Consider the following 27,316-nt stretch of genomic DNA (forward strand, 5'->3'; position numbering starts at 1 on the left):
CACTTACTGAAATCTCTAAGGCAAAACCAGAGTCAGCTATGTATTACTCTATTTAGTGCATGGAGTGCTATAGAAATCAATATGGGATCCCCACTAGGATTTAGGGAAGAGGGTCTGAAAATGTTTCCTGAAACTAAAGCTAAAAATTTAGAAAGAAAAAGAAAAACAGGAACTCTACCAATTTGATGAATTCCAAACAATATACTTTTTACTTTTTCTTTTTTTGGAGTTGTAAACCAAAATTGAAGTTGTTTTTTTAAAAAGCTCATGCTAATTCAGGGGCACAGGGCTTGAGTCCGTGGGACTTCACTGAATGGGGCGTCTCCTCTCCTTTTTTTCCTAACTGCCTTTCTCCTGTCTTCTGTGATACAATGCAAAGGGCTGTACACTGGCGGGTAGCAGGAGGCCTCCCCACAAGACCACGTAAATTCTCCAGTGTCGGCCACACAGACTTGTGTGTCCAGGCTTGTGTCAGATAAGGCATGTGGAAGCACTTCAAGGAATTTAAAGCATTGACCAAAATCTCCCCAGAAGAGGAAGGACATGGCTAGAGGACACTGTGGGAGAGAAAGGGTCAGAGCCAGCAAGATGGGGATTGGCAGTTGACAGGGAGGCCTTGGTTTGGGAGTAAAGCTGACTCTGCCACTAATCAGAGCACACCCTTAATTTCAGGGGTCTCATTTTGCTCAACTGTGAAATAAGGGAGTTAGCCTAAGTGATAACCAGGATACTTTTCAGCTCTAAGATTCTGAGATTTAATGAACCAGAACCAACATGAAGGAATAGATTATTTCTAGCATTCAGCTTGAACCTAACTGGTATTTCACTGTCAGTCCCTATTATCAATTCTAGTTAAGCTTTTTGTAAAAGACCCATATTTGGTCATGGGGTAGTGCTGATTCATGGACAGACAGCTGGACAAAGTTCTCGGTGCACTGTGTGTCCTGTTCACACTGTAAAAACCCTGAAGTTGTGCTGTAGGTGGAAGTCTCGATTACCTTGGAGCAAACCAGAGTCATACAACCCCCACAATGATGAGTGTTTGTCTCAGCACACTATAGATGGTGATGCTGAAGGTAATAGTTGTCCATTTTGTAATTTTTCTGTTTTATAAAGAAGATTGAAGGAATTTATTTCCGTCCCTCCTTTCTGTGTTACAAGTACTATACTGAGGGGGGTTTGTATTGATTTCCAACTGTCTTCTGGAGATACGTCTTGTCTGCCTGTGCTTAGACAGAGTCACGTGAGGTCTGGCATCACCAAAGAGGACTTTCTATGACTGGGTAACACTGGAGAGCAGAGTGACCAAGACACGCACACTGGAGTCAGGAAATCTGGGTTCAAATCCTCACAGGTCAAGCACTTGGCATAATGTTATACATATTACAAGGACCCAGTATTTGTAAGTGTTACTGTTATTAGCATTATTGTTGTCATTGTGTACTGATAGGAGTATACAAACATATCGATAATCTCCCTAACACAATCAGGATCAGTGAACTCTTGTGTAGCCACATCCTCCCCTAATTTATTTTAGCAAGAATATTTACTTATTAATTCAGCTGAGTCTAATGCTGCAGGATTGAGTTGTGTACAAAAACAAAATATTCGAAGACCCGCCTGATTTCCTGCTATTTGCAAAGTATTTCCGGCAGAAGTGGCCCAGCCACTCCCTCTGTGGCCCCCGGACGCAGAGTATGAATGACACGGGGGTGGGGGTGGGGGTGGTATTTATACCTGTGGCTGCGTCCCACGGATGGAAGCACCCACTTTGTTGAGTCTGAGGATCTGTGACTCTGAAGCGCAGCGCCAGACTTCTGTTTGTGCTAGCACACTTCGGAGACCTGAATAAGCGCTTACTTATCTGACACGCCTACGTGTGGAGTTTTGTTATTTTCTTGTAGGGTTGTTTCTTGAGTTTTTCTTATGTTGTAAATACGTAGGTGCAGTGAAGAAATTTTGTACCCTGAAAAAAAAGTTTTGAGTAGGCTTGATCTCTTGCATTTTAGGATTGCTTAAGGTGAGTTTACCCTAGAACAAAGGTAACATGAGGTGATGCTAGTGAAGTTAGGGGAGTTAAGAGATTTGGGGAAGAAACCCGGGTGATAGAAGAATTTGCATTCATGCAGTGGTTCTAGAATTGAAAAACCAATGTCGTACTTAGAGATAACACATATCTTGACAATGTAGAACAAGATAAGCTAAATCTTAACTTCTAGGATCAGATTGCCAAAAAAGGGTTAAAAGTTAAAGTGAATAATTTACTATTTCACCTTTTTGTAGATCTAAAAAGAATGTCCTTTTAAATAATTTCTGCTTTTCAGAGAGAATCATGAGAGCAGAACTTTGTAACTTAAAAAGAAAAATTAGAACTGAGGCCAGTGCATTGAAAGACAAGATAAATGTATAAAAGAGGTAATGCATTCTTGAAATGTTAAGAAAGATCTAGAACAATGGTGCTGAGTTTATAGAGACAGTCTCCAGTTTTACTCTTTCTAAACAGATATAGAACAGTGCAAGTTGGTGATTTTTTTCCCCTAAGAGTTAAATTTTGTTTATAAACTATAATATTGATATTCTGCCACCAGGGGCTTTGGAATTGGAGAGTTGTGATTTCAAAGACCAGTACTACCATTTTCAAATTGTGGAGCTCTGAGATGATAGCTTACCCTTGGATCACTTAGCATTTGTAAAATGGGGGGGATGGGGAAATATTTACCTCTTAGGTTTTTGAGACTATTAAAGTGCTTAGGGAAAGCCTGCCACCTAGTAGGTGCTTATAAAATGTTAAATATATTAAATGATAAAGGAAGTAACTTCAATCTAAAATTTTAGTGCCAAAGTATATAAATAAACAATTTTTTTTTTACTTCAGGTTACTTGAGAATTGAAAAGGTGCTCCCTTTGTTGCTTCCCTTTAACACATTGCTTGTTATCCTTTTCCAAAACACTTTGCCCTTAGAGCATTTAATCTGGGGAATATTCAGGGCTTAAAAAATTAGTGTCCTCTCAAAATGGTGGTTGAGCAGAATAATGAAGGTCTGAATTTTTATTGTTATTTACAGCTTATGATCATAGTATAAATATCAGTAGGCACCATTCATTTCTGGTTATTGTGTGCCAAGCACTGCCCTGACTACTTTATAAACATTATCTCATTTAATCCCTGTAATGACTTGAGATGTAGGTGTGGTGTCCCTGATTACATGGATGAGAAAATGAGGTAGACAGTTTAAGGAATATGTCTAAACTGACAGCACTGGTAAGACTTAACAGCCAGGATAGTGCTGTCTCCACTTAGCATCTGTACTTACAGGGGTGATGGTTTAGCTTTTTGAAATTGAGAAACTTTGACATATTTTATTCCTAATTAAGACCTGGGAAGGGAGGGCTGACTCTGTCCAGTGCTAGTTTTTCTGAAGTTAATTTTCTGGTGTATTGATTTTTGATTTGAGTCCATCTGAGACAATCACAGAATACTATGCAATGACCATCTAAACAGGGTTTCTCAATCTTGGCTACACAAAGCAATTACCTGGCGAGCTTTACAATGCAAACCAAATACAAATAAAACGAAAACCTAAGCCCAGGCCCATTCCCAGGTACTCTGATGTAAACTAAACAGAGCCTTAAATCTTCTGGAGACCAACCAAGTTTGGGCCCAGCCCTGGAATCTGGAGGGAGGTGCTGGAAAGGACTCAGATCAGAACCCCCAGGGAGCACAGTCGCACCCATGGGAGTGCAGAGTTGCACCCCGGGGGCCCGTTTCGCCCTGTGGTCTGACTCCGCTGAATGCAGCCGGCCACCCCAGGTGGACGAGGAGGTGATAAGACAAGAATTTTTAGCTTTTGCACCGTTCCTGTCAGCACTGATCTTCTAGGAAGGTCATCATCTATCCAGTGCCGGTTCTCCGGATATAACTTTTCCATTGTTTGTTTGAGGTTTGGACATTCTGGGTCTGTATATCGTTTTATTTCCTAGTCCAATAACATTGCAGAGGCATTTGCCATATTTGTAAAGGTCAAGGAGCTATTTCAAATGTTAGCCAGAGGTGCCATGTTCTTTCATAGAGTTCTGTTTTCCCATCTTTTCTTCTTTTCTTAACAATTATCCTACTGTTATTAAGCTAACTTCTCTCCTTTTCTCCCCCTCCTACAGCCTTCTTTAATTTGAACAATGGCAGATGGCAGTAAATCCAGCTGTGGACAATAGTCTAGGCAGTAGAGAATTTTTAAGGCAGTTAAGTAGTTTGCTATTTGCCAGAGAGCCTTCTTGGAACACAGATTCTGTGGAAATATGGTGTTAGCAGGTTACCAGTTGGAGCACTAAATTAAATTTTCACTAGCAAATATTTGTCCACAGTAATTTAAATCATTTTTTATTCCGTTTACACATGAGGGGGCAGTATGGTACTAGAAAGCAAATACTGTTTGTTGGAAATGTTTATTTTTATTATATACATATATATATATATATATGTAGTAGTTTTAGGTGAGATCTTTTAGACTGCAAGTAAAACTCCAACATGTTTGTTAGCTATTAAATGTGATACATGTATGTTAGTAATAATACCCTTACTCGTATACACAGGTCATATGCTTGTCTTTATTTAAATGCATAAATAATTTTGTTACAACTATGAGACTTCCATGCAGTGCCTTTTATTGTGAGTTTAAAGCTAGCTGGCTTGCTTTCTTTCCTGAGGAATGTCAGCCCTCTGGAGAGGCAGTGTCTGTTAGGTTAGTGTCTCTAAATATTTAGAGATTTTATTTTATGACTGCATTGAAGACCGGGTCTCCAGTGTTGCTGGTGATAGGAAGCCTCTGAACTCAGATCTTGGAAGCTTTGGAAGGTTTGTAATATGTCGCTTCTGTATAATACGCTTCCCTTTATGGCACAGATTGCTTTTCTCAAAAGAAAAAATTGCTAAGCCAAGAAGCAGTGCATTTTAATTAATGTTCTAATTGCCAATATATGTATGACATTGTAGATAAATCAAGGTACTAATTTTCTAGGTTTTGTAAATGGAAGGGGAGATGATAAAGTGAAGTTGGAGAGTATTAAATGAATTGATAAAATCTACAAATCATTTTATGAAGAATGTAAATGGGCTTCCAAAAGGTGATTTCATAAAAAAAGGCTATTTTTTAAAAGCGTAAGACATATTTGTAGCCATATGTTTCTGTTTATATAGTTTGCAAAAAATTGAGACCAGCTTTTTGGCATAACTATAATCCCAGGTGAAATTTAATGAAAGATTTGGTTTTCAAGTTTCACCCTGGCTACTTCCTTTGGAGAGGATGAACTGTGGTAGTGTCTCTGTCTGCTACAGATGATCGTCTCTTTTATTTACTTTTCTGTTTTTTCTTAATTACTTTGTAAGTTTTGGAAAGAACTTATTTGAAATATAATGATTTGACATGCTTTTACTTAATTTTAATCAAATCTGTTTTGAAATTTTCCTTCAAAAAATAAATAAATATGATTTATATTCAGAATTTGGAGGTACGGATTTGAGGCTCCAGCTTCTGTTGAATGAAACCCGTATCGAATGTTGTTTGTTGATTTCTGTCACAATACAGAGGTTTCTGTTCATGATAAATGATTATTGTGCTTTATGCTTTCTTTGCTGGCAGATTTTCAGGACCCTGCCTGATGCCACGTTCCCTGAGCCCGTCTCCCTGTCGTCATCGCCCCCGAACGCTCCCCCCAGGCAATCCAAGAGACAGGGACAGAGGACTAAGAGGCCCGTGGCTGTGTATAATCTTTGTCTTGAGTTGGAAGATGGTAAGATGTTAATTATATTTTTCAGCTTCACAGCATGCTGAGAATACGGCATATCATATGTCCTCAGGACAGGCCATAGTTTTTTGTATTTTGTTTTAATTTCTTTTTCTCTTAAGAGGATACTTTTTTAAAAGGGAGGGTAAAGCTTTCTTGTCAGGGAGAAAATGCAAGTTTCAGTTCTGTGTTTGTCTTTGTTACGCATGGTTCTTTTTTTATTTTTAAAAGACAGCTTAAATTTCTTTTTTGGGAGACTTGTGTGACCTCCTGTGAGGTTACATAACCCTGAGACAAATGGAAGGGGAACTAAAATTAAAGCAGATCTTGTATGAGAGGAGCTGATAGAATCTGATGTTAAGTGCCTCTAGATTAAAGGCACAGTTCACCATTGCCCTTGAGTTTATGGCTTCTGCACTTTATTTGCCCCAGTTTTTGGGGCCACCTCACAAGGCAGAATACTTAAGTTATACGGTGGGTAGGTGGCAAGTTGACCGGCTGTGGGGTCTGGGCTGAGCCCGCTGAGCTGCACTGGGACTCTGGGAAATGGACGTGCTCACGGCCCCTTCAAGCTGCCGTGTCCCAGTTGATTGTGGCCATGTGGTAACACAGTCTCAGTGTTGCCAGATTGCTCAGTTTTTAAAGAAAGCTTGATAATCTGAATTTTCAACACTAAGCCATACAGAATAAGACTGTGAGCCCTATAGAGGCCACTGATTGCTTATTTGCAATCATTTGCTTTTTGGTGTGAAGAATAAGATGATGCTGTGGTCTCAAAAACTGCATTTTCAGAATGCACGTCTGAAACTGTGACTGTTTTGTTGTGGGGGTTTTACCCTGTTGAGAACATTTCCTGAATTTGCAATTGGCCCTCATTTTTCTTGTCACCCCTTCTCTTCCTACTTCCTTAACTTATTCGTTTATTATTCTTCTGAGCTATTGAGGTTATATTAGTTTGGAAATGTGGATTCATCAGAGGGAGGAAGGGGATGAAGATGGAAATAAATACAATACTTTCATCATAAGCAGCTATATAATCGAATGTCCAGGTAGTAAGTATCCAAAAATACATGCAAGCGATTATTCTGTTCACCTCAACTGTCTTGAAGGTATTTGCAGAAAGGCTCAGAATGCCTGAATGTAGCAACACTGAGGCTAAGGCATTGCTGTATTCTTTTAAATTGCTTCGGACAAAGATACATGATGAAAGTATTTGTTTGAAAATCAGGTCTTTATGTGCCAGAGGAAGGGCACAATCATTAAATCAACCCATAATTCAGAGCTTTATTTTAGACATTAGTTTCAACTTCTGATCCCAGGTAACTTTTGTATTCTCCCTCTCTTTTCTCACTTTGACTCTTTCTCAACAGAGTTGCTAATAAGGAGTAAAACTGACTGGTTTAAATTGTACCTTCTCTTATATCTCACTTGTCCTCTGGTGGAAGTGTTAATAAATAGTGAAATAAGCAAATGTTGAGAAGTAGGAGGGAAAGAAGAAATCAGAATGTCATAGAATAATACCTAAATCGACTGGTCCCTGAGAAAAACTGAATTGACTATTTTATGAAAGAAATGACTCAAAAGGAAGTCTTGTTTTCGAGTCACATTTACTTTTTTTTGGTATTTTTAGGAATTGGATCATAATATTCAATCAAATTTATGTAGTGTACCAGTTTTTGGTCATTAGATTGCTAAATGGTTATTAATGGATAAGATACTGTAGTGGTTGGTATTCAGCTCATCTTTTATGGGAATATCCAAGATGGTATCAAGTATATGTTTCCTAAATTTTAGGTGATAAAATAATTCTTAAAAATTATTTGGTTTTAAGATTGCTAGTTTTCAACTCTTTTAGTGTCTTTTTACATTCATTATTTTCTTGATGTTTTATTGTACATTTTGTGTTTTACGAAGTATTTTACAACTTGATAGTAATCTTCTTGGTTGCAGCCTTGGATTTTATTTAGAAAGTTGTCAGATCAGGAAAATCCATGAGTTTGGTCGTGGAGTGATTTTATTTTATCTTAGAGGCCATAAGATAAAGCAATAAAAACTATTATTGATATCTTCCCACTGCTATTCCTAGGTAAGTTTTAATGAAACCTAAGTGAAAAGAGTTATGTCAGAGACAATAAAATAGGGTCTGTATTTTGCCATAGGCTTTTTCATATTTTGCATATTCTAAAAAAAATTGGAAAATAAATGAAGAGACATGATGAATACCTTTTGAAAGGAAGAATGCATAGAAAGGATACTAAAACTTTATTTATGTTACTGAGTATCATTTAACATATTGAAAATCCTGCTCTTTAAAAAATTCATAATCTTGTCATTAGCTCTTTACACTTCTTTTGAATAGCTTGAATTATCTAATTGTCAGTTCTGCTTGAAGATTGCAAAAAGATTAATCTATTTTGTATATTTTTATAAAGTCACTTCCCATGCTTATATAATTTTGGTTAGAGTATAGTTTCGGTTGGTAATTTTTTCTAATTCCTGTGTGTGTGATAGAAAGTTTAAATGCAAGTATTTCCATAGTCCCCCAATTTTCTCATTGTAGTATAAGTTAAATTTGACTTAGTTAAATGCAGAACAAATAATTTTTGCTTAAAAGTTAGACAGACTGTCTGCCAAGATTCAAGGAACTAGATTGGATGACTGGAGAATTTCTTCAGCTCCATGATTTGGTGTATGGGTGAAGTGGTTTGTGGTATGTTATTTCTTCATCTACTCCTGAGTAGAGTAGGAATCTATTCGATGTACCAAATAGTGAACCCTGGAAAACACAGAATTGGTTTCAATTCAACATCATTGTCTTAGTTTAGTTACGTTACTATGACAAATACCACACAATGAGTTGACTTAAACAGTGGGAATTTATTGGTTAGGAGAATTTGAGGGTGTAAGAAGTCCAAAATCGAGGCTTCAGCCTTCAGCTTTCTCCCCCGAAGACTCTGGTGTCTGGGGCTGGCTGCTGGTGATCGTCGGGTTCCTCAGCGTCCCAGTCACATTGCAATGCACGTGATGTCCTCTCCTTTCTCTTCCAGGTTCCCGCTGATTCCCAGCTTCTGCTTCTCCCAGTGGCTTCCTCTCTATAAGGCTGCCACTGTAGTAGGATTAAGATCTACCCTGATTCAGTTGGCCGTACCTTAATTAAAAATAACATCGTCAAAAAGTCCTATTTACAGTGGGTTCACACCCATAGCAATAGGTGAAGATTAAGAACACTTTTTTTTCTGGGGTATATAATTCAAACTGCCACAGTCAGGCAGTTAAAAAAAAAAGTTATCAGCAAAGATTCAACCAGCTTTTTGGCATGAGCCACAGTGGAACTGGAGAATCCCAGCTGCTGTTAAATAGGAGAAAAATCCTCTGCTCTTAGACATGATTTTTATTGTTTTATTTAGCCACCTCCCCCCTCAACCCCAAACTGAAGAATGACCAGTTTAACTAAAGAAGTTTAATACCTTTACCTTAATAAAGATTTTAATTGGAATTGACACAGTTAGCCATACTGTATACCAAATGCTCATTATTTTTCTTTGTAATATATGATTAAAAACTTATTTGCAAATGACCAGTTACTTGCTTAAGGATCTTTATTGATGATTAATATGAATTGAAATTATATAGTATTTAGATTTCTTACAAAAGAATAGCTATCAAGTCTTTGCTAAAATTCTTGTCTTTTATTTTGTAGAAGCCGTATTGTTCATTTCCATAAAGAATAATAATCTCATGAACTTCAAAGCTGAATAGATTAGGCTAAGTCACTTGTGAAATAGCATTTATATCACCCCATAAAATTTGAGGCTAGTTGCCAAGTGCTAAAAAGGAGTTTAAAAATGAAAGGTTTGTTTTCATTCCATTCTCAAGTTGTCCTTCTGTGTTTTTATTTCCTTAGATCTAGTAGTAAAGTAATGCTAAACAAGTTTTATGTATGTTGTATGTTTATTTTTTCTTGCCCACCCCAAATTGTCCCCACCACCTTTTTTATAAAGAGGGGCTGTTGTGTTTGTTGTAATGACCCCAAATACAGGGAAGTTCATGATGCCATATGAGATGAGCGTGATCTTTGTTATTTTTCATTCAAGGCAGAAGAAAAATTTAAAAGAAATTTTGGGGAGTGGGGTTTTGGGGGTTGAAGAAGAGGATTACCACTTGAATTTTTGCTTTCTCCCTTCTTCCCTCATGCGAACTCTATTTTTAAACAAAACCAGACATGGACAGGACTAGTTTTCTTTTGTATCTTCCTGGGAACCTATGTTTTCTGGGCCTATCTTTTTTTGTATATGATATAACAGTTTATTTAGGCAACTAAAAATTACGATTTATAGTGAGTTCAAAATAAAATCATCTTGCAAGCCAATTGGCCAGATGTAATATTACTTTAGTGTAGGTCTTTCTTGGGTGGTGTTCATGTTGGCTCCTTCACATTTGGATCCTGGATGTGCCAACAGCAGCACAGTTTGTTGAACATCTGTTATTGTCATCCTACAATGTGATAGATACCATGGTGAGGATGTAGAGCTTATAAGCAAAAAATAAAAATACATACTCCTATTGGGGAGAAGATGGATTCATGAGGCAAAATCATTTTCCTTCTTTCCTGAATAGGGACATGTCCTGAAGTGGATCAGTCTCTAAAATCAGAGTAGGGCAAATAAGTCATATATCAATTCCTTTCAGCCTAAAAACTGCTAAATTAGAAATGTGAGTGATTACATTTAAATGGCACGTGTCAATGAGAGTAAAAAGGATGACATGAACTAGCCACCTCAGGTAGGTTGAAAGAATCTGGTTGTATTTTGAGTCATGAGCAAGAGAACAGAAAACTAGAAAGCAGACCCCTGTAAGGTATTTTTAAACGTAGATTTTGAATCCTAAAATTTGGAATGCTGTCAGCACTTTGGTGTTTTTTTTTTTTTTGCCTTTTTCCTTTATTAGTGATTTTTATAGTATGTGATGGTAAAATTAGGATTATATCACGTATATATTGAAGAGCTTTTATATACTTTTCATGCCACACATGACTTCTACTTTCAAGGAGCTGACATTCTACTCCCAGTTTAAATATCACCAGGTAGTGGAATATGAGATAATATGGCATTAAACACCCAGTGGTGTGCTCTGAGAAGGGGAGCTCTAGGCCTGCAGGAGGTAAGGAAGGGTTCATGGAGAAACTTCCTTGTGCTGAGCCACTGTGGTGGTTGGATGGAAAACCATTTCAGTGAGGGAATTAGCACGAATGAGGTAATGGTAGCCTCAGTGAGCAAGAAGGAGCAAGGTGGGAGGGGGAGGGAGGCAGCTAGCTTCAGTGGAAGGGGGCGGGTTGACAGGCAGCGAGGGACAGGTGGTCTGATGGGATGTGGGCATTTCTGCATAAAGAAGCCCGTGGTGGTTAGAAGCTTGGGCTGTAGAATTTGAATTCTGACCTGGTACTCATGGGCAAATACTTACCCTCTTGAGATCTATTAACTATAAACTAGGGGTGATAATGGTTTCTTCCACCTAGGCTGGTTGAGAAAATTAAGGTGTTTAATTTGGGTAGCACAGTGTCTGGCACACAGTAAGCACTCAGATGCTAGCTGCTGCTGTTTATGTGACTCTGAAAGCCAGGGGAAGGTGCCTTATGTTTAAAATGATAAGAGAAATCACTGAGAAGTGTTCAGCAACAGAGTAGAGTTGTAACATACTAAAAATAATGTTTGAGGAAATTTAATCTGACTTACTCTGTAGGAATGAGGAAGTTCATGGTTAAATTCTGGTTAAGTAATTTAGGCTTAGTGTGATGTGGGTTTGAACCAGTCCTAGAAAAGGAAAAGAAGAGAGATATTGGAAAGAGGTATTAAAACTAATTGTTGGGTCTTTTTAATTGACTGGATGTGGAGGACGAAGGCAGATTATCAAAATGGTTGTCACCAGCCACATTTTAGGTTCATAGCTAAAGTTATCATTGTGTTTGTCCATGGGTTTCAAAATATTTGGACCATTTTTTTCATCAGAAAGATGGGAATGTCTCATTTTGTTAGTTTCTTTAATACACATTCTTATATGTAACTGATTTGGAAAATAGGTTTAGTACAATTAGAATGAAATATGTTGGTATAAATAGTGTACATGGAAAGTCAGTGGAAAGAGAAATATTAACCAATTAGTAAAATGTTATGCTTTCTTAAGAGAAGAATATCCTTGTAATCATGGACAACATAGAACTCATTTTTCTCCTGGTTTACCTCACAGATCTATGTCCACATACATTCATAGTCGCGTGTTAAAGAAAGGGAGGCAACCAGTACGCTAAGAGATGCGTATCTCGTAGGAGTCAAGGACAGATACTGACATTTGTGCCGGCTGTGCGTCTCTGAACTCAGTGCCCCAGAGAGTGTCTTTAGAAATCCTCTTCATGAAAACATGCTTTTGTAAGTGAATTGTAACTACGCTATCCTCTCCCAGATGTTACCAGGACACTTGTGTGTGTGGAATGCCACTGTGAAACTACTGTAGGTGTGGCTTCTCAGTGGCATTCTCTAGCTCTTGATACTTCCCTGTAGACATAGCTTATCTGCTTGACACAGAATTATAATCAACCCAGGTACTGGGTACTAGCAGATCTTTGCCTTAAGCTTGGCCATATTTCTTCCCTTGATTCTTAGCATTTTTGGCTGAAATTTAATGGGTGGGCTCTGGAGCAGTGTCATGATTTCCTGACATGGAGTTACTGTGTTGTGAAGTTAAATCTAAGACTAGGCTTGAATCAGTGACAGTATATGTAGACAGATTATTTCTTAACTCACTTTTACAATGATGAGATCAATGGTTGGAAAAGGCAGCCAGAAATTTCAGGGCTGTAATTGAGTTGTGGCGTTCCCATCAGTCACGTAAGCCTCCTCCCCTCAGCAGTGTCTCCTCAGAGCCTCCCAGGGAGCCTGCCTCCCCTAATGTTAGTGACAAAGCAAAAGGCAACTTCTTACATGACTTTCTGTATAATATAATCTTAAATATGCTTCTGTGTGGGATGAACATTCCCCCTTTCTTTGGAGTGGGTGGGGGAAGGGCAGCTTATTTAACTCCTTCAAAAAAATACATAGCTGCTTCTATGGTGAAAAGAAGTTCATGGCAGGTAACTAGAATTTATAGAAGAGAGAAAAATTCTTTAAAGCCTGTTTCCCTGTGGTGTGGGTTTTTTCTTCACTTCTAATAGCTTTTATTTTAATTTCTAGTTCTGAATTCAAGCAGCTGTCACTCTCTTTATAGCCCCTTTGAAACTCTTACAGTGTAGGAGGTAGCTGGGCTGTCTAAGAAACATCTTTTCACATCAACCAAAGTATTGTTTATCCTGAATGCAATAGAATTTTTAAGGCTGTCAAGAGTGACTGATTTGAAGCGTTTTCTTTGGTAGTCAGGAAGATGAGGTGAAATTTTGAAGCAGAAGGCATTATCTTAGTCTGGCCAATTCCAAGTGACCTCTATGACTTGGAAAACTTGTATGGGCCATGATAAAAACTACCGTGGAATGAGGGTGTTGTCTACAATTAATGTAACAAAACAAGCCTTCGGCCAGTTAAATTTTTTTTTTTTTTTTTTTTTTAACTGAATCTTTACCAGCTGTTGAGGGGAAAAAAACACGACAAGATTGAATCAACCATGGAGAATACTCCTACTTGAATTTATCATTAGCTGTCCGTAGTTAATTTTTATTAGCTTTGTTCAGCAAGCGTCTTTCCACCCTGGCTGCCTCTGAAGGCTCATTCTGCCTTCCCTGGCATTTTGGTGGGGTTTCTGAACACTATTTAGGAGGAGGCCATTGTCACCTTTGGCTTAAAAGAATTTTTGAGCCTATTAAAGTGAATTCTTGGGCCAGCATTTTGCATTTTATTTCTTCCCTAAAATCAGCAGCATCGTTGTTTTTGTTTTTCTTTTTTTTTAAGCTTGAAAATGTGATTATGATCATGATTTTATTTCTGACTTAGGGTCAGGAGTTTATTTTTGATTTTGTCTCTGTTTGCTATCTTGGTTATTTTTAAGGCATCCTCTTTTTCTTAAATTTTAAGTAGTTAATGCAAATGGATGTACAAAAATTTAGAAGTAATAATAGTGAGCAGTTATATATATGATATTTTATATATGATACAGATACTTTTCTTATCAACATTTGTTAGACTTAGGAAATCATTACAATAATCCTATAAGTAGCATTGTTATCCCTATTTTATAGTTGAGGAAACTCAGACACAAAGAGGTTCATTAACTTACCCAGGTCTTCCAGCTGGTAAGTGACAAAGCCAGGGTTCCAGAGTCTCGATTCTTTTCCATTTTACTAAAGTGCTACACAAAAATGGCACAGTGAGTAGTTGTCTCCTTCCTGCAGGCAGTAAACACTGTCAATTTTCTTGTGAGTCATTTTCGAGATAATCTGCTTATTTCAAGCAATGTGTTGGTTTATTCTTTGTTTAAAGAATGATTCTTAGTTTGTCCACTTGAAAAGCTGTTGCTTAGTTTTGTTGTAAGGCAACTAGAGTTGTGGATTTGACTCAGGAGATGAAGGAGAAGGAAGAGCCAGAGATGATTATGGTTTTAATCCTGGACACAATGCACTGTAACAAAAAGGGACCCTCCAGGAGAAAGTGGGGTGCTCACTTGCATGGATAATTGGAGGGAAAATGACCAGTTTTATTTCAACTATAATGTACTGTAAAAGTATTTTTATCATTATTTTGGCAGCCACTTAAGCAAGCAAACATCTGGTCTTGGGTTAGTTACAGTGAGAATGTCTCAGGTACCTGATGCTATAACAGGTTTAGAAATCAGCTCTATCAGGAATTTACTGCTGCCTCAATATACTGGAATTTTTTTTTCTTTTTCTTTTTTTGTTGCCTTTCTTTTCTTTCCTTTTCTTGTTGCCTCTCTTCTCTTCTCTTCTCTTCTCTTCTCTTCTCTTCTCTTCTCTCTCTTCTCTTGTCTTTGTTGCTTTTCTTGCAAAAAAATTTTAATAGGTAATACATTCCCAGGTTTGAAAAACCAAAAAGTTTAAAAAAATACAAAATAGAAAATCTCCATCCCATCCCATTGACTCAGTTCCTGTACCCTATGGCATCTGCATACTAAATCTGTAAACACTGAAATTAATAGGTCAAACCATATAAAATTGTCATTTTTGTCTGTCAAAAATGATCTGATATCAGCAATTTCAAATGTTTCTGCCATTTTGTAGGTGAAAAACAGTAAAGCACTGAAAACTTCATGTAGTTAACCTACAGTTTCTTAATTCCTTATAAAGTTGAGATCCAAAGTGGATTGCTGACCACTGTTATTCAGATTGTTCCATGTGAAACTGGTGTTGAATATTGACGGTTGAATATTGACAGTTTTATATGGTTCAACCTATAGTTTCTTATTCATTTTTCCAGAATCTTTATGTTTATATAGGCAAATATGAATACAGATTCTTATTTACCAATGCTTGTACATCCAAAAGCCATTTCTGTACTGTATACTTTTATTTAGCAGTATATTCTGTGTTGCTTTCCGTATCAGTACAAAGAGAACTTCTCCGTTCTTTTTCACTGCTATACAGTATTCCATGTATTCTGCTGTGTATATGTACCCATAAGAGTACCTTGTGTTCTAAAGCCGGACATAGTCAGATATATGTAGACTATATGTATATAGTCTATAACTTACTAACTATACATAGACTTCTAGGCTTCCAGTGATTAAAAAAAAAAGTTTCCACAGAAATAATATACACAGTGTATTACTGAATGATAAAAGCAAGTTATAAAACAAAATTTTCAAAATCTCACTTTTTGAAGAAAAACCATGTAAATAAATGTGTAAGCATAGGAATAAATCTGAAAGAATATTAATCAATTATAGGAATGGTTGTCCTTAAGGGGGTGGGATTCTGGTGATTTTCTTCTTTAAACTTATCTGTATTTCTAAAGTTTTACTTGTTATATACATGAATATTTACATATATACACATAGACATACACACACACATAAACATACGTACATACATGCATTTTTTTTAAGTTACAGAAGTTTTGGCTTAACATTGATGTAACCTGTGCTTTGTACTTGTGTGTTGGGTGTAAATTTAAGATTTTGGAGTAGAAGAAATGAGAAGCAGAGCCCTAGAAAGAAAGGGTATGGAGTCCCTCTAGCGTTAGTTGACCTGGAAATATTCATTGGCACCCTGTTGAGAACTGTCAGTTCTTGATACTTGGTTTTTTTCTGTTAGAGTCAAATACCTTTTACCTTCTACCGAGGTTATTCTAAACCATTCACATTGTCCTAGTGTTTGGGGATCACAATCACTGGAAATACATAGGCAGGAAAGAGTTTTACTGAATGGTAGGATTGTTTGTGGTTAAGTTGATTTAAGCTAACCTGGATTTAAATCCCTGCCTTCCTCTTGCTGTCTTTTGTGATCTCAGCAAATTCTCCTCCAAGCCTCATGAGTTTGGGGTGATAAAACTTTCACATGGTTTTTGCCAAGAACAAATGAGCTAATGGATGTAAACCACCCATTCATTATGTAGTAAGAACTCAAGAATTTTAGCTTGTATTATTTAAGGGCCTGATGTATCAAGTAGGAGGACTTCAGATATACTTTCATGTTTGGTATGCTTTCAGAGAAATTTATACTTGTCTTACATCAATTATCTATTGAAATTATGTTATTTTTGTCCAGGTAAGACCTAGGTGTACTGGTTGCTCACATCTTAATCTGGGGATTGATAATCACGTTAGATGAGATGAAGTGGGATGGAGGACAGGTAAATAGCTAGCAGTCCAGCAGTCTTCATTGTCTCAGCTGGGCTGAAGTTTGTGTTCTGAACACAGTGCTCTAATTTTCTGAGCTGTCAAAGTGGCAGGCTTCCTCAGAAGTTTATGGAAGACAGTTTGATTCAGTGTCTGATTACTTTTTGGTTCCAAAGGATAATAGCGTATGGTTGTTATATTTTTTGTTTATGTAGGCAGATATCTCAGTCTGTAAATAAATGCCCCAGGACTGTGATTATGATGTAAAAATGCCCTCTGCTTTCCAGAGTAAAGCAATTTGCTTTGACTTCTATTGACATTGCAGCCAAACTTGTCTTACTCGCTTTATAATCGCATTGCTATGGACTTCATCGACCTTTGCAAACAGTAGAAGGTGGTTTCCCAAGTTGTAACCTAATGCCTGTTAGCTGCTGCTATAACTTTATAATGGGGTCTGCATTTTATGTCATGTGATTATACCATAGTTGATTCCCTCATCAGCTTTTCCTAGTGTACACCTTTAGCATATTTTAGCTGTCCAGTAGCTTTTTGGGGCTGGCATTATGTTTCATTTTTTCAAATCTTTGGACAATGCTGTGTAGAAAATAGAATTTTATGGCATTTTCATGACATCTTGTCATGCCTTAATGTGACACTTTAATTTATTGTTTGAAAGTTGCTTTTTCTTTTATTTGGTTTCTTTGACGGGAGCCTATTTACATGTAGTTTTGTGTTTTGTGCTTGTGGGGTGGGGGTTGGGGAGAGGTTATTCCCTTGAGAGTCACATTCCTTTTTCCTAGACATGATTTTAAGATTTCAGATAAAAGAAATTGGATTATCCAAGTGTACTATCCTCATCTCTAGCTGCTGGCTGTCATTAATCTGTGTGTTGTTTAGCTTTATTATGGGTCACATTATGGTTTCATGAGAGCAAAATGAAAGGAAAGAAACTGGGACATTTTGCCCCCTACCCAGCATGACATTGCTTTAAACTTGCAGTGGAACTGAGAATTGGGGTAAGTGGGACTTTAAGAACCTTTTCTTCCACTTGGCAATTATAACGTGTATCTCGGTGCACGTCCCGCTGTTGAGAAACACAATTAGCTTTCTTTCCTTAATGGGAAGTTGGCAAGGTTCATTTCTTACACCCCTCCCCTTTTCTCCCCTAATGTAAGACTTAAGGGAGATGTTCTGATCAAAGAATGTAGACTTTTTTTTTTTTTTTTTAAACAATTTCCCTTGAATGGTAGGGCTGAATTTGCTTTAAAAGAAAGATACCCAATTACTTTCATGATTTAAAAAATTTGATTTTGAAGTCAAAACATTTAGTTCCCTAACTTACTTTATTATTCTAATTTTTTTTTTAAATAAAGGGACTCATTTAAACTAAACTGGATTTAAATCCCTGCTTTCCTCTTGCTGTCTTTTGTGATTTTGTGTGTGTGTGTACATTTCCAGTTAAGGAAAACTGATGTATGAGATAATATAATCCAGAACTCTTAGTTCTTCTGGCCTAGGATTTGAGGAAGATGAGAATTAAATATCTGGCCTGAAAAACTTTCAGTTTTATTTTTTGTCTTACTTTGGACTTTTTCTTTCTTTAGATCTTAGCTGTTTGCCGCTGTTGATAGTGCTCTGTAAGAAAAGTTATGTCAATTATTTGAACATTTTGGGTGCTAAAATAGACCTTCATATGGAAAGTTGTGAGGGGAGGGCCAGGTTTTCTTTGGCTGGTTCGGTGGTACCTGGGTTTCGGACCTGTGACCCTTCTCAGTAGGCCATGCTTCTGACACACAGCTCCGCTGCAAGGTCATTCTGTCTGGAAACTGCAGCTTCTAGTGAGAGAGCGTCACGGAGCTCCACAAGGCTGTGGCCCAGCCAAGCACCCGAGAAGGTCATAAACAAGCCTATTTAATTTTTTTCAACAACCAAAGATGGGGCCTACCTGGAGGAAACAGGTCTGAGATAATAGAACTGTGTTGTTTGGATGTGGCCTTTCCCTACTCTTCCTGAGTCTTGCCATGAGTTTGGGTATTTGGAAGCCCTGGTGTCTGAAAAGTCAGGAATTATGGCAGTGCCAGTGCTAAGGATAAGATGCAAAAAAACAAAGTACTGGACAAAACTTCAGTCGCCCCTTTGGAGCCGTAGTGGGTGGTTGGTTATTCTGGAAGTCATGCTTCTTCACTCGATCAGAACTCCTGAATGTTACACTGTCTGCAACAGTTTCACCCAGTAGTTTGAAAGAAAGCAAACATGATGATGTACTTCCAAGAGCAGGAAGCCATGGGAAACTAGAGTGTCCTTGGATGTCTCTTTTAAAGGTAGGATTCCGAACTAGATGGGTCATTGTTCCATCCATTATGACGATTCTAAGATGGCTCATTTCTCATGAGCAAAGTAGCATGCTCTAACCTATAACAACCACATTTCAGGGGACAGCACTGATTGGTTCCCTTACCTTTTGCATCCACTAGATCATTAAAGAACACATGGTAGCTATATCCTTTGTTCCTTAGCATTGTTAAAATTCAGTTGTTGGCCCCCTTTTCAGTTATTATGCTGGCTTTATAAAAGCTGGTGGAGAAATGTTTCATTTCTACCATTTCATGTTTCTGAAGCCTTTTGCCAGTTCCTAGACAAAGTCAGTTTTAGTTACACAGATCACCTCCATATTTATTGTTTACCATTAGATTTAGTTTACAAACTCAAGTATTTTGAGCTGGTGGGAGGGTGTCCTGGTTTGAATGTATTATGTCCCCCAGAAAAAGCCATATTCTTTGATGCAATCTTGTGGGCAGACATATTAGTGGGGATTAAGTTGGAATGTTTGGATTGGGTTGTTTGCATGGAAATATGCCCCACCCATCTATAGGCGATGACTCTAATGAGAAAATTTCCATGGAGGCATGGCCCCACCCATTCAGGGTGGGCCTTGATCACTGGAGCCATATAAATGAGCTGACAAACAGAAGGAACTCCATGCAGCTTTGAAGAGAAGCTACAGCCAAGAGGGACACTTTAAAGAAAGCACAGGAGCTGCAGATGAGAGACATTTTGAAGACGGACGTTGAAAGCAGACTCTTGCTCCGGAGAAGCTGAGAGGACAAATACTCCAAGTGCAACTAAGAGTGACATTTTTGAGGAACTGCAGCCTAGAGAGGAATGTCTTGGGAGAAAGCCATTTTGAAACCAGAATTTTGGAGCAGATGCCAGCCACGTGACTTCCCAGCTAACAGAGGTTTTCCAGACACCATTGGCCATCCTCCAGTGAAGGTACCTGATTGCTGATGTGTTACCTTGGACACTTTATGGCCTAAAGACTGTAACTGTGTAACCAAATAAACCCCCTTTTATAAAAGCCAATCCGTTTCTGGTGTTTTGCATTCCAGCAGCATTAGCAAACTAGAACAGAGGGAAAACATAAGTTTTGTCTTATTATAGTCTACACTAGTCAGTGCAGCATTAGAAACTCATTTTTTGCCATTGTACAGTATATCAACACAGACTTAATCTTTGAAAAGTAAAAATTGCATCAGAATATATAGGAAATGAGTTTGGGAAGTACTGTTTCTGGTACTAGGTACCCCTCTCCTTTTCAGTACCCTGGATAGAGGAAGGACCAGCCTGTCTCAGAGGATGTTGTGATTATTGGCCATATGGTGGAAAGTAGGTATGAATATCTCCTGCTTGGTTCAAAGGTTATATTTTAAACAGGCTTATATAAGTTAGTAAAACAAACTCTCTTCCTACTGCAACATTTCATAGTCCCTTCCCAGTTACAGCCTCTTCCCATCACCTTCACTTGTGGGGGAGAAGTCAGTCTGTTGCTGGGACTTCTGCGCCAGAGTTGTTGATCCTTGAGGATATCCTCTCTCTCTTCCACCCCTAGTGAGCCCTCTTCAACTTCCAACATGGAGCCTACATTTTCAGTGCTTGAGCCTTCCTTGGGTCCATCATCCTTAGAGGAGACACAGAGCCTACGTCCACTGGGCAAAGAAGGAGTTGAAATACTCCAAGGAAGAGATTGTAGGTTGTCTAGTTAGAGATGACATAAAAATGTGTCTCACAGTATGAAATGTTTTTACTATCAGTTTGGAATATTTCTTAATTTCCATTACGGTTTTCTTTTTAACCACATTTCGTCTTCTAATATATGGAAATTGTAAAATCTATCCTTTTATTTATTAAGTTCTAATTTTTTTTTTACGGTCTGAAAAGGGAGTTTGTGTAATATTTATCCTTTGGAATTTGTTAAGACTTTATAATATATCCTTGAAAAGAACATGTATCCTCTACTGTGATAGGTGTGTGTGTGTGTGTGTGTGTGAAATAGATATTCTTACTTGTATTGTTGGTTTCAGATATTTCCTCTATTTATTGTGGATGTATGTATGTAAAATAGATATTCTTATTTGCATTATTGGTTTCAGATATTTCAATTCATTTTTTCTTCAGATATTGGTATATGAGAGGAGTGTGTTAAAATCGCCAACTACAGTTTTTGATTTTTCTATTTTTCCTTGCGGTTGTGTCATTTGTTGCTTAAGGCTATATCAGGTGCTTTTCTTGTTCAGACATCTTGTTCTTTGATGACCTGTTTTGTCTCTCAGGCACTTAAGATCCTTACCTTTCTTTTGGTTCATATTTGCCTATTATAGCCATCTTTTATTTTTCAACCTTTCTTTGCTTTTTTGTTTTAAGCCTGTTTCTTGTAGCCACCATATTGATGGATTTAAAAAATATATTTGGAGAGTCATTGTCTTTTAATCAGTGAGTTTAATCCATTTATATAGATTGTAATTACTTTTTACATTAGGATGTCTGTCTTTTTATTTAATAAATTTTGATTATTTTTTCTTCTTTTTTTGTCTTGTTAATAAATCAAATTTACTCTGCTGTTTTCAATGATATGCATTTTGTTGTTTTTTTAAGTTGGTTTCTCTCATTTTGAGATTTATTTTCTTATTTTTCTATTGACTCCTTAAACTTAACTATCTCTATTTTTCCCTCTACCTTGATAAGACAAATAATTGAACGGTCGCTCATGTCCCTCTGGTCTACCCACCCCTACCATGTTGATATTTTCTAGAAGTTTAGTTCTGGATTTTTTTGGTTATGTCTTTTTTTTTTCTTTTTCCTTTTCTTTCATCCTAAATTTTCTAAGTTGAATTTCAATTGAATATGCCATATTGCTTCTTTTATTTGATTACTTGAGGAATTCTCTAAGAGTGTTGTCAATATAGTTCTTTGTGTGGCAAACCTTTGTGGATTTTTGTGTTTGATAATATTTTATTATGTCCACATCTGAATGACAGTTTTGTTGGATATAAAATTCTATGCTCAAAATTATTTCCATTTAATATTTTAAAAATATTACTTCAGTATCTTTCTGCACTCAGTGTTGCTGTTGAAGTATTATGTTAACCTGGTTTTCTTTTTTATATGATTGCTCTTACTTTCTGGATGCTTTACATTCTTCTCTTTGAATATGTTCTTAAATTTCGTAGTAATATGTCCTACGTGCAGGATTTTCCTTATTCCACAGTTTGGCACTCTGGGCCATCTAGATTGAGATCTTGGAAGTTTCTTTAAGTTTGAGAAATTGGTCATTTTTTTTTTTTTTTTGTATTCATTTTATTGAGATATATTCACACACCACACAGTCATAAAAAACAAATCGTACATTTGATTGTTCACAGTACCATTACATAGTTGTACATTCATCATCAAAATCAATCCCCGACACCCTCATTACCACACACACAAAAATAACAATAATAATAATTACAGTGAAAAAGAGCAATTAAAGTAAAAAAGGACACTGGATGCCTTTGTTTGTTTGTTTGCTTCCTTCCCCCATTTTTTTTTATGTTCATTTTATTGAGATATATTCCCATACCACACAGTCATACAAAACAAATCGTACTTTCGATTGTTTACAGTACCATTACATATTTGTACATTCATCACCTAAATCAATCCCTGACACCTTCATTAGCACACCCACAAAAATAACAAGAATAATAATTAGAGTGAAAAAGAGCAATTGAAGTAAAAAAGAACACTGGGTACCTTTGTCTGTTTGTTTCCTTCCCCTAGTTTTCTACTCATCCATCCATAAACTAGACAAAGTGGAGTGTGGTCCTTATGGCTTTCCCAATCCCATTGTCACCCCTCATAAGCTCCATTTTTATACAACTGTCTTCGAGATTCATGGGTTCTGGGTTGTAGTTTGATAGTTTCAGGTATCCACCACCAGCTACCCCAATTCTTTGGAACCTAAAAAGGGTTGTCTAAAGTGTGCGTAAGAGTGCCCACCAGAGTGACCTCTCGGCTCCTTTTGGAATCTCTCTGCCACTGAAGCTTATTTCATTTCCTTTCATATCCCCCTTTGGTCAAGAAGATGTTCTCCGTCCCACGATGCCGGGTCTACATTCCTCCCCGGGAGTCATATTCCACGTTGCCAGGGAGATTCACTCCCCTGGGTGTCTGATCCCACGTACGGGGGAGGGCAGTGATTTCACCTTTCAAGTTGGCTTAGCCAGAGAGAGAGGGCCACATCTGAGCAACAAAGAGGCATTCAGGAGGAGGCTCTTAGGCACAACCATAGGGAGGCCTAGCCTCTCCTTTGCAGCAACCGTCTTCCCAAGGGTAAAACTTATGGTAGAGGGCTCAACCCATCAAACCACCAGTCCCCTATGTCTGTGGTCATGTTAGCAACCATCGAGGTGGGGTAGGCCAATACCCCTGCATTCTCCACAGGCTCCGCAAGGGGGCACTACATCTTTTTTTTTCCTTGTTTTTCTTTTTTTTTTTTTTTTTTTTTTTTAACTTTCCCTTCTTTTTTAAATCAACTGTATGAAAAAAAAGTTAAAAAGAAAACAAACATACAATAAAAGAACATTTCAAAGAGACCATAACAAGGAGTAAGAAAAAGACAACTAACCTAAGATAACTGCTTAACTTCCAACATGTTCCTACTTTACCCCAAGAAAGTTACATAATATAGCAACATTTCTGTGAACTTGCTCCTACTATATCCATCAGTAATTAACAGACCATAGTCATTCCTGGGCATCCCCAGAACGTTAAATAGCTTATCTGTTCTTCTTGGATTATTGTTCCCCCTTCCTTAATAGCTCTCTATTGCTAGTTCCCCTACATTCTACATTATAAGCCATTTGTTTTACATTTTTCAAAGTTCACATTAGTGGTAGCATATATTTCTCTTTTTGTGCCTGGCTTATTTTGCTCAGCATTATGTCTTCAAGGTTCATCCACGTTGTCATATGTTTCACGAGATTGTTCCTTCTTACTGCCGCGTAGTATTCCATCGTGTGTATATACCACATTTTATTTATCCACTCATCTGTTGAAGGACATTTGGGTTGTTTCCATCTCTTGGCAATTGTGAATAATGCTGCTGTGAACATTGGCGTCCAGATATCTGTTCGTGTCACTGCTTTCCGACCTTCCGGGTATATACCGAGAAGTGCAATCGCTGGATCGAATGGTAACTCTATATCTAGTTTTCTAAGGAACTGCCAGACTGACTTCCAGAGTGGCTGAACCATTATACAGTCCCACCAACAATGAATAAGAGTTCCAATTTCTCCACATCCCCTCCAGCATTTGTAGTTTCCTGTTTGTTTAATGGCAGCCATTCTAACCAGTGTTAGATGGTATCTCATTGTGGTCTTAATTTGCATCTCTCTAATAGCTAGTGAAGCTGAACATTTTTTCATGTGTTTCTTGGCCATTTGTATTTCCTCTTCAGAGAACTGTCGTTTCATATCTTTTGCCCATTTTATAATTGGGCTGTCTGTACTATTGTCATTGAGTTGTAGGATTTCTTTATATATGCAAGATATCAGTCTTTTGTCAGATACATGGTTTCCAAAAATTTTTTCCCATTGAGTTGGCTGCCTCTTTACCTTTTTGAGAAATTCCTTTGAGGTGCAGAAACTTCTAAGCTTGAGGAGTTCCCATTTATCTATTTTTTCTTTTGTTGCTTGTGCTTTGGGTGTAAAGTCTAGGAAGTGGCCGCCTAACACAAGGTCTTGAAGATGTTTTCCTACATTATCTTCTAGGAGTTTTATGGTACTTTCTTTTATATTGAGATCTTTGGTCCATTTTGAGTTAATTTTTGTGTAGGGTGTGAGGTAGGGGTCCTCTTTCATTCTTTTGGATATGGATATCCAACTCTCCCAGCCCCATTTGTTGAAAAGACCATTATGACTCAGTTCAGTGACTTTGGAGGCCTTATCAAAGATCAGTCGGCCATAGATCTGAGGGTCTATCTCTGAATTCTCAATTCGATTCCATTGATCTATATGTCTATCTTTGTGCCAGTACCATGCTGTTTTGGCAACTGTGGCTTTATAATAAGCTTCAAAGTCAGGGAGTGTAAGTCCTCCCACTTCGTTTTTCTTTTTTAGAGTGTCTTTAGCAATTCGAGGCATCTTCCCTTTCCAAATAAATTTGATAACTAGCTTTTCCAAGTCTGCAAAGTAAGTTGTTGGAATTTTGATTGGGATTGCATTGAATCTGTAGATGAGTTTGGGTAGAATTGACATCTTAATGACATTTAGCCTTCCTATCCATGAACATGGAATATTTTTCCATCTTTTAAGGTCCCCTTCTATTTCTTTTAGTAGAGTTGTGTAGTTTTCTTTGTATAGGTCTTTTACATCTTTGGTTAAGTTTATTCCTAGGTACTTGATTTTTTTAGTTGCTATTGAAAATGGTATCTTTTTCTTGAGTGTCTCTTCAGTTTGTTCATTTCTAGCATATAGAAACATTACTGACTTATGTGCATTAATCTTGTATCCCGCTACTTTGCTAAATTTGTTTATTAGCTCTAGTAGCTGTATCGTTGATTTCTCACGGTTTTCTAGATATAAGATCATATCATCTGCAAACAATGACAGTTTTAGTTCTTCTTTTCCAATTTGGATGCCTTTTGTTTCTTTGTCTTGCCGGACTGCCCTGGCTAGCACTTCCAGCACGATGTTGAATAACAGTGGTGACAGCGGGCATCCTTGTCTTGTTCCTGATCTTAGAGGGAAGGGTTTCAGTCTCTCACCATTGAGTACTATGCTGGCTGTGGGTTTTTCATATATGCTCTTTATCATGTTGAGGAAGTTTCCTTCAATTCCTACCTTTTGAAGTGTTTTTATCAGAAGGGATGTTGGATTTTGTCAAATGTTTTTTCAGCATCTATTGAGATGATCAATTGATTTTTCCCTTTTGACTTGTTAATGTGTTGTAATACATTGATTGATTTTCTTATGTTGAACCATCCTTGCATGCCTGGGATGAACCCCACTTGGTCATGGTGTATGATTTTTTTAATGTGTCTTTGGATTCGATTTGCAAGTATTTTGTTGAGGATTTTTGCATCTGTATTCATTAGGGAGATTGGCTGGTAGTTTTCTTTTTTGGAGCATCTTTGCCTGGTTTTGGTATTAGATTGATGTTAGCTTCATAAAATGAGTTAGGTAGTGTTCCATTTTCTTCAATGTTTTGAAAGAGTTTGAGTAAGATTGGTGTCAGTTCTTTCTGGAAAGTTTGGTAGAATTCCCCTGTGAAGCCATCTGGCCCTGGGCATTTATTTGTGGGAAGATTTTTGATGACTGATTGGATCTCTTTGCTTGTGATGGGTTGGTTGAGGTCTTCTATTTCTTCTCTGGTCAGTCTAGGTTGTTCATATGTTTCCAGGAAATTGTCCATTTCTTCTACATTATCCAGTTTGTTGCCATACAGTTGTTCATAATATCCTCTTATAATTTTTTTAATTTCTTCAGGATCTGCAGTTATGTCACCTTTTTCATTCATTATTTTGTTTATATGGGTCTTCTCTCTTTTTGATTTTGTCCGTCTAGCTAGGGGCTTGTCAATCTTGTTGATCTTCTCAAAGAACCAACTTTTGGTGATATTTATCCTCTCTACTGTTTTTTTGTTCTCTATGTCATTTGTTTCTGCTTTAATCCTTGTTATTTCTTTTCTTCTACTTGGTTTAGGATTGGTTTGCTGTTCATTTTCTAGCTTCTTCAGTTGATCCATTAGTTCTTTGATTTTGGCTCTTTCTTCCTTTTTAATATATGCATTTAGTGCTATAAATCTCCCCCTTAGCACTGCTTTTGCTGCATCCCATAGGTTTTGGTATGTTGTGTTCTCATTTTCATTCGTCTCTATATATTTAGCAATTTCTCTTGCTAGTTCTTCTTTAACCCACTGATTGTTTAGGAGTGTGTTGTTTAACCTCCAGGTATTTGTGAATTTTCTAAGTCTCTGATGGTTATTGACTTCTAATTGTATTCCATTGTGGTCAGAGAATGTGCTTTGAATAATTTCAATCTTTTTAACTTTATTGAGGCTTGTTTTATGTCCCAGCATATGATCTATTCTGGAGAAAGTTCCATGAGCACTAGAAAAGTATGTGTATCCTGGTGATTTGGGATGTAATGTCCTGTATATGTCTGTTAAATCTAATTCATTTATCAGATTGTTTAGGTTTTCAATTTCCTTATTGGTCTTCTGTCTGGTTGATCTATCTATAGGAGAGAGTGATGTGTTGAAGTCTCCCACAATTATTGTGGAAACATCAATTGCTTCCTTTAGTTTTGCCAGTGTTTCTCTCATGTATTTTGTGGCACCTTGATTGGGTACATAGACATTTACGATTGTTATTTCTTCTTGTTGAATTGCCCCTTTTATTAGTATGTAGTGGCCTTCTTTGTCTCTCAAAACATCCCTGCATTTG

At 37.4% G+C, this 27,316-nt stretch overlaps 1 protein-coding gene across 2 annotated transcripts in view; it reads left to right on the plus strand.

The window, feature by feature from the left end:
• ARHGAP10 (Rho GTPase activating protein 10) overlaps positions 1–27,316 on the plus strand; it is a 317,107-nt gene that overhangs the window by 246,028 nt on the left and 43,763 nt on the right. The window contains exons 19-20 of one of the 2 annotated variants that reach the window (XM_037830783.1): positions 5,637–5,787; positions 8,829–9,329. In XM_037830783.1, the coding sequence (XP_037686711.1) occupies positions 5,637–5,787; positions 8,829–8,839 (162 nt within the window). In that variant the 3' untranslated portion in view covers positions 8,840–9,329. Of the gene's footprint in view, positions 1–5,636; positions 5,788–8,828; positions 9,330–27,316 lie in introns of those variants that run through there. The other variant, XM_037830782.1, reaches the window with a different exon arrangement.

Source organism: Choloepus didactylus, chromosome 3 (genome assembly GCF_015220235.1).
Source record: "Choloepus didactylus isolate mChoDid1 chromosome 3, mChoDid1.pri, whole genome shotgun sequence".
Taxonomy (NCBI): domain Eukaryota; kingdom Metazoa; phylum Chordata; class Mammalia; order Pilosa; family Megalonychidae; genus Choloepus; species Choloepus didactylus.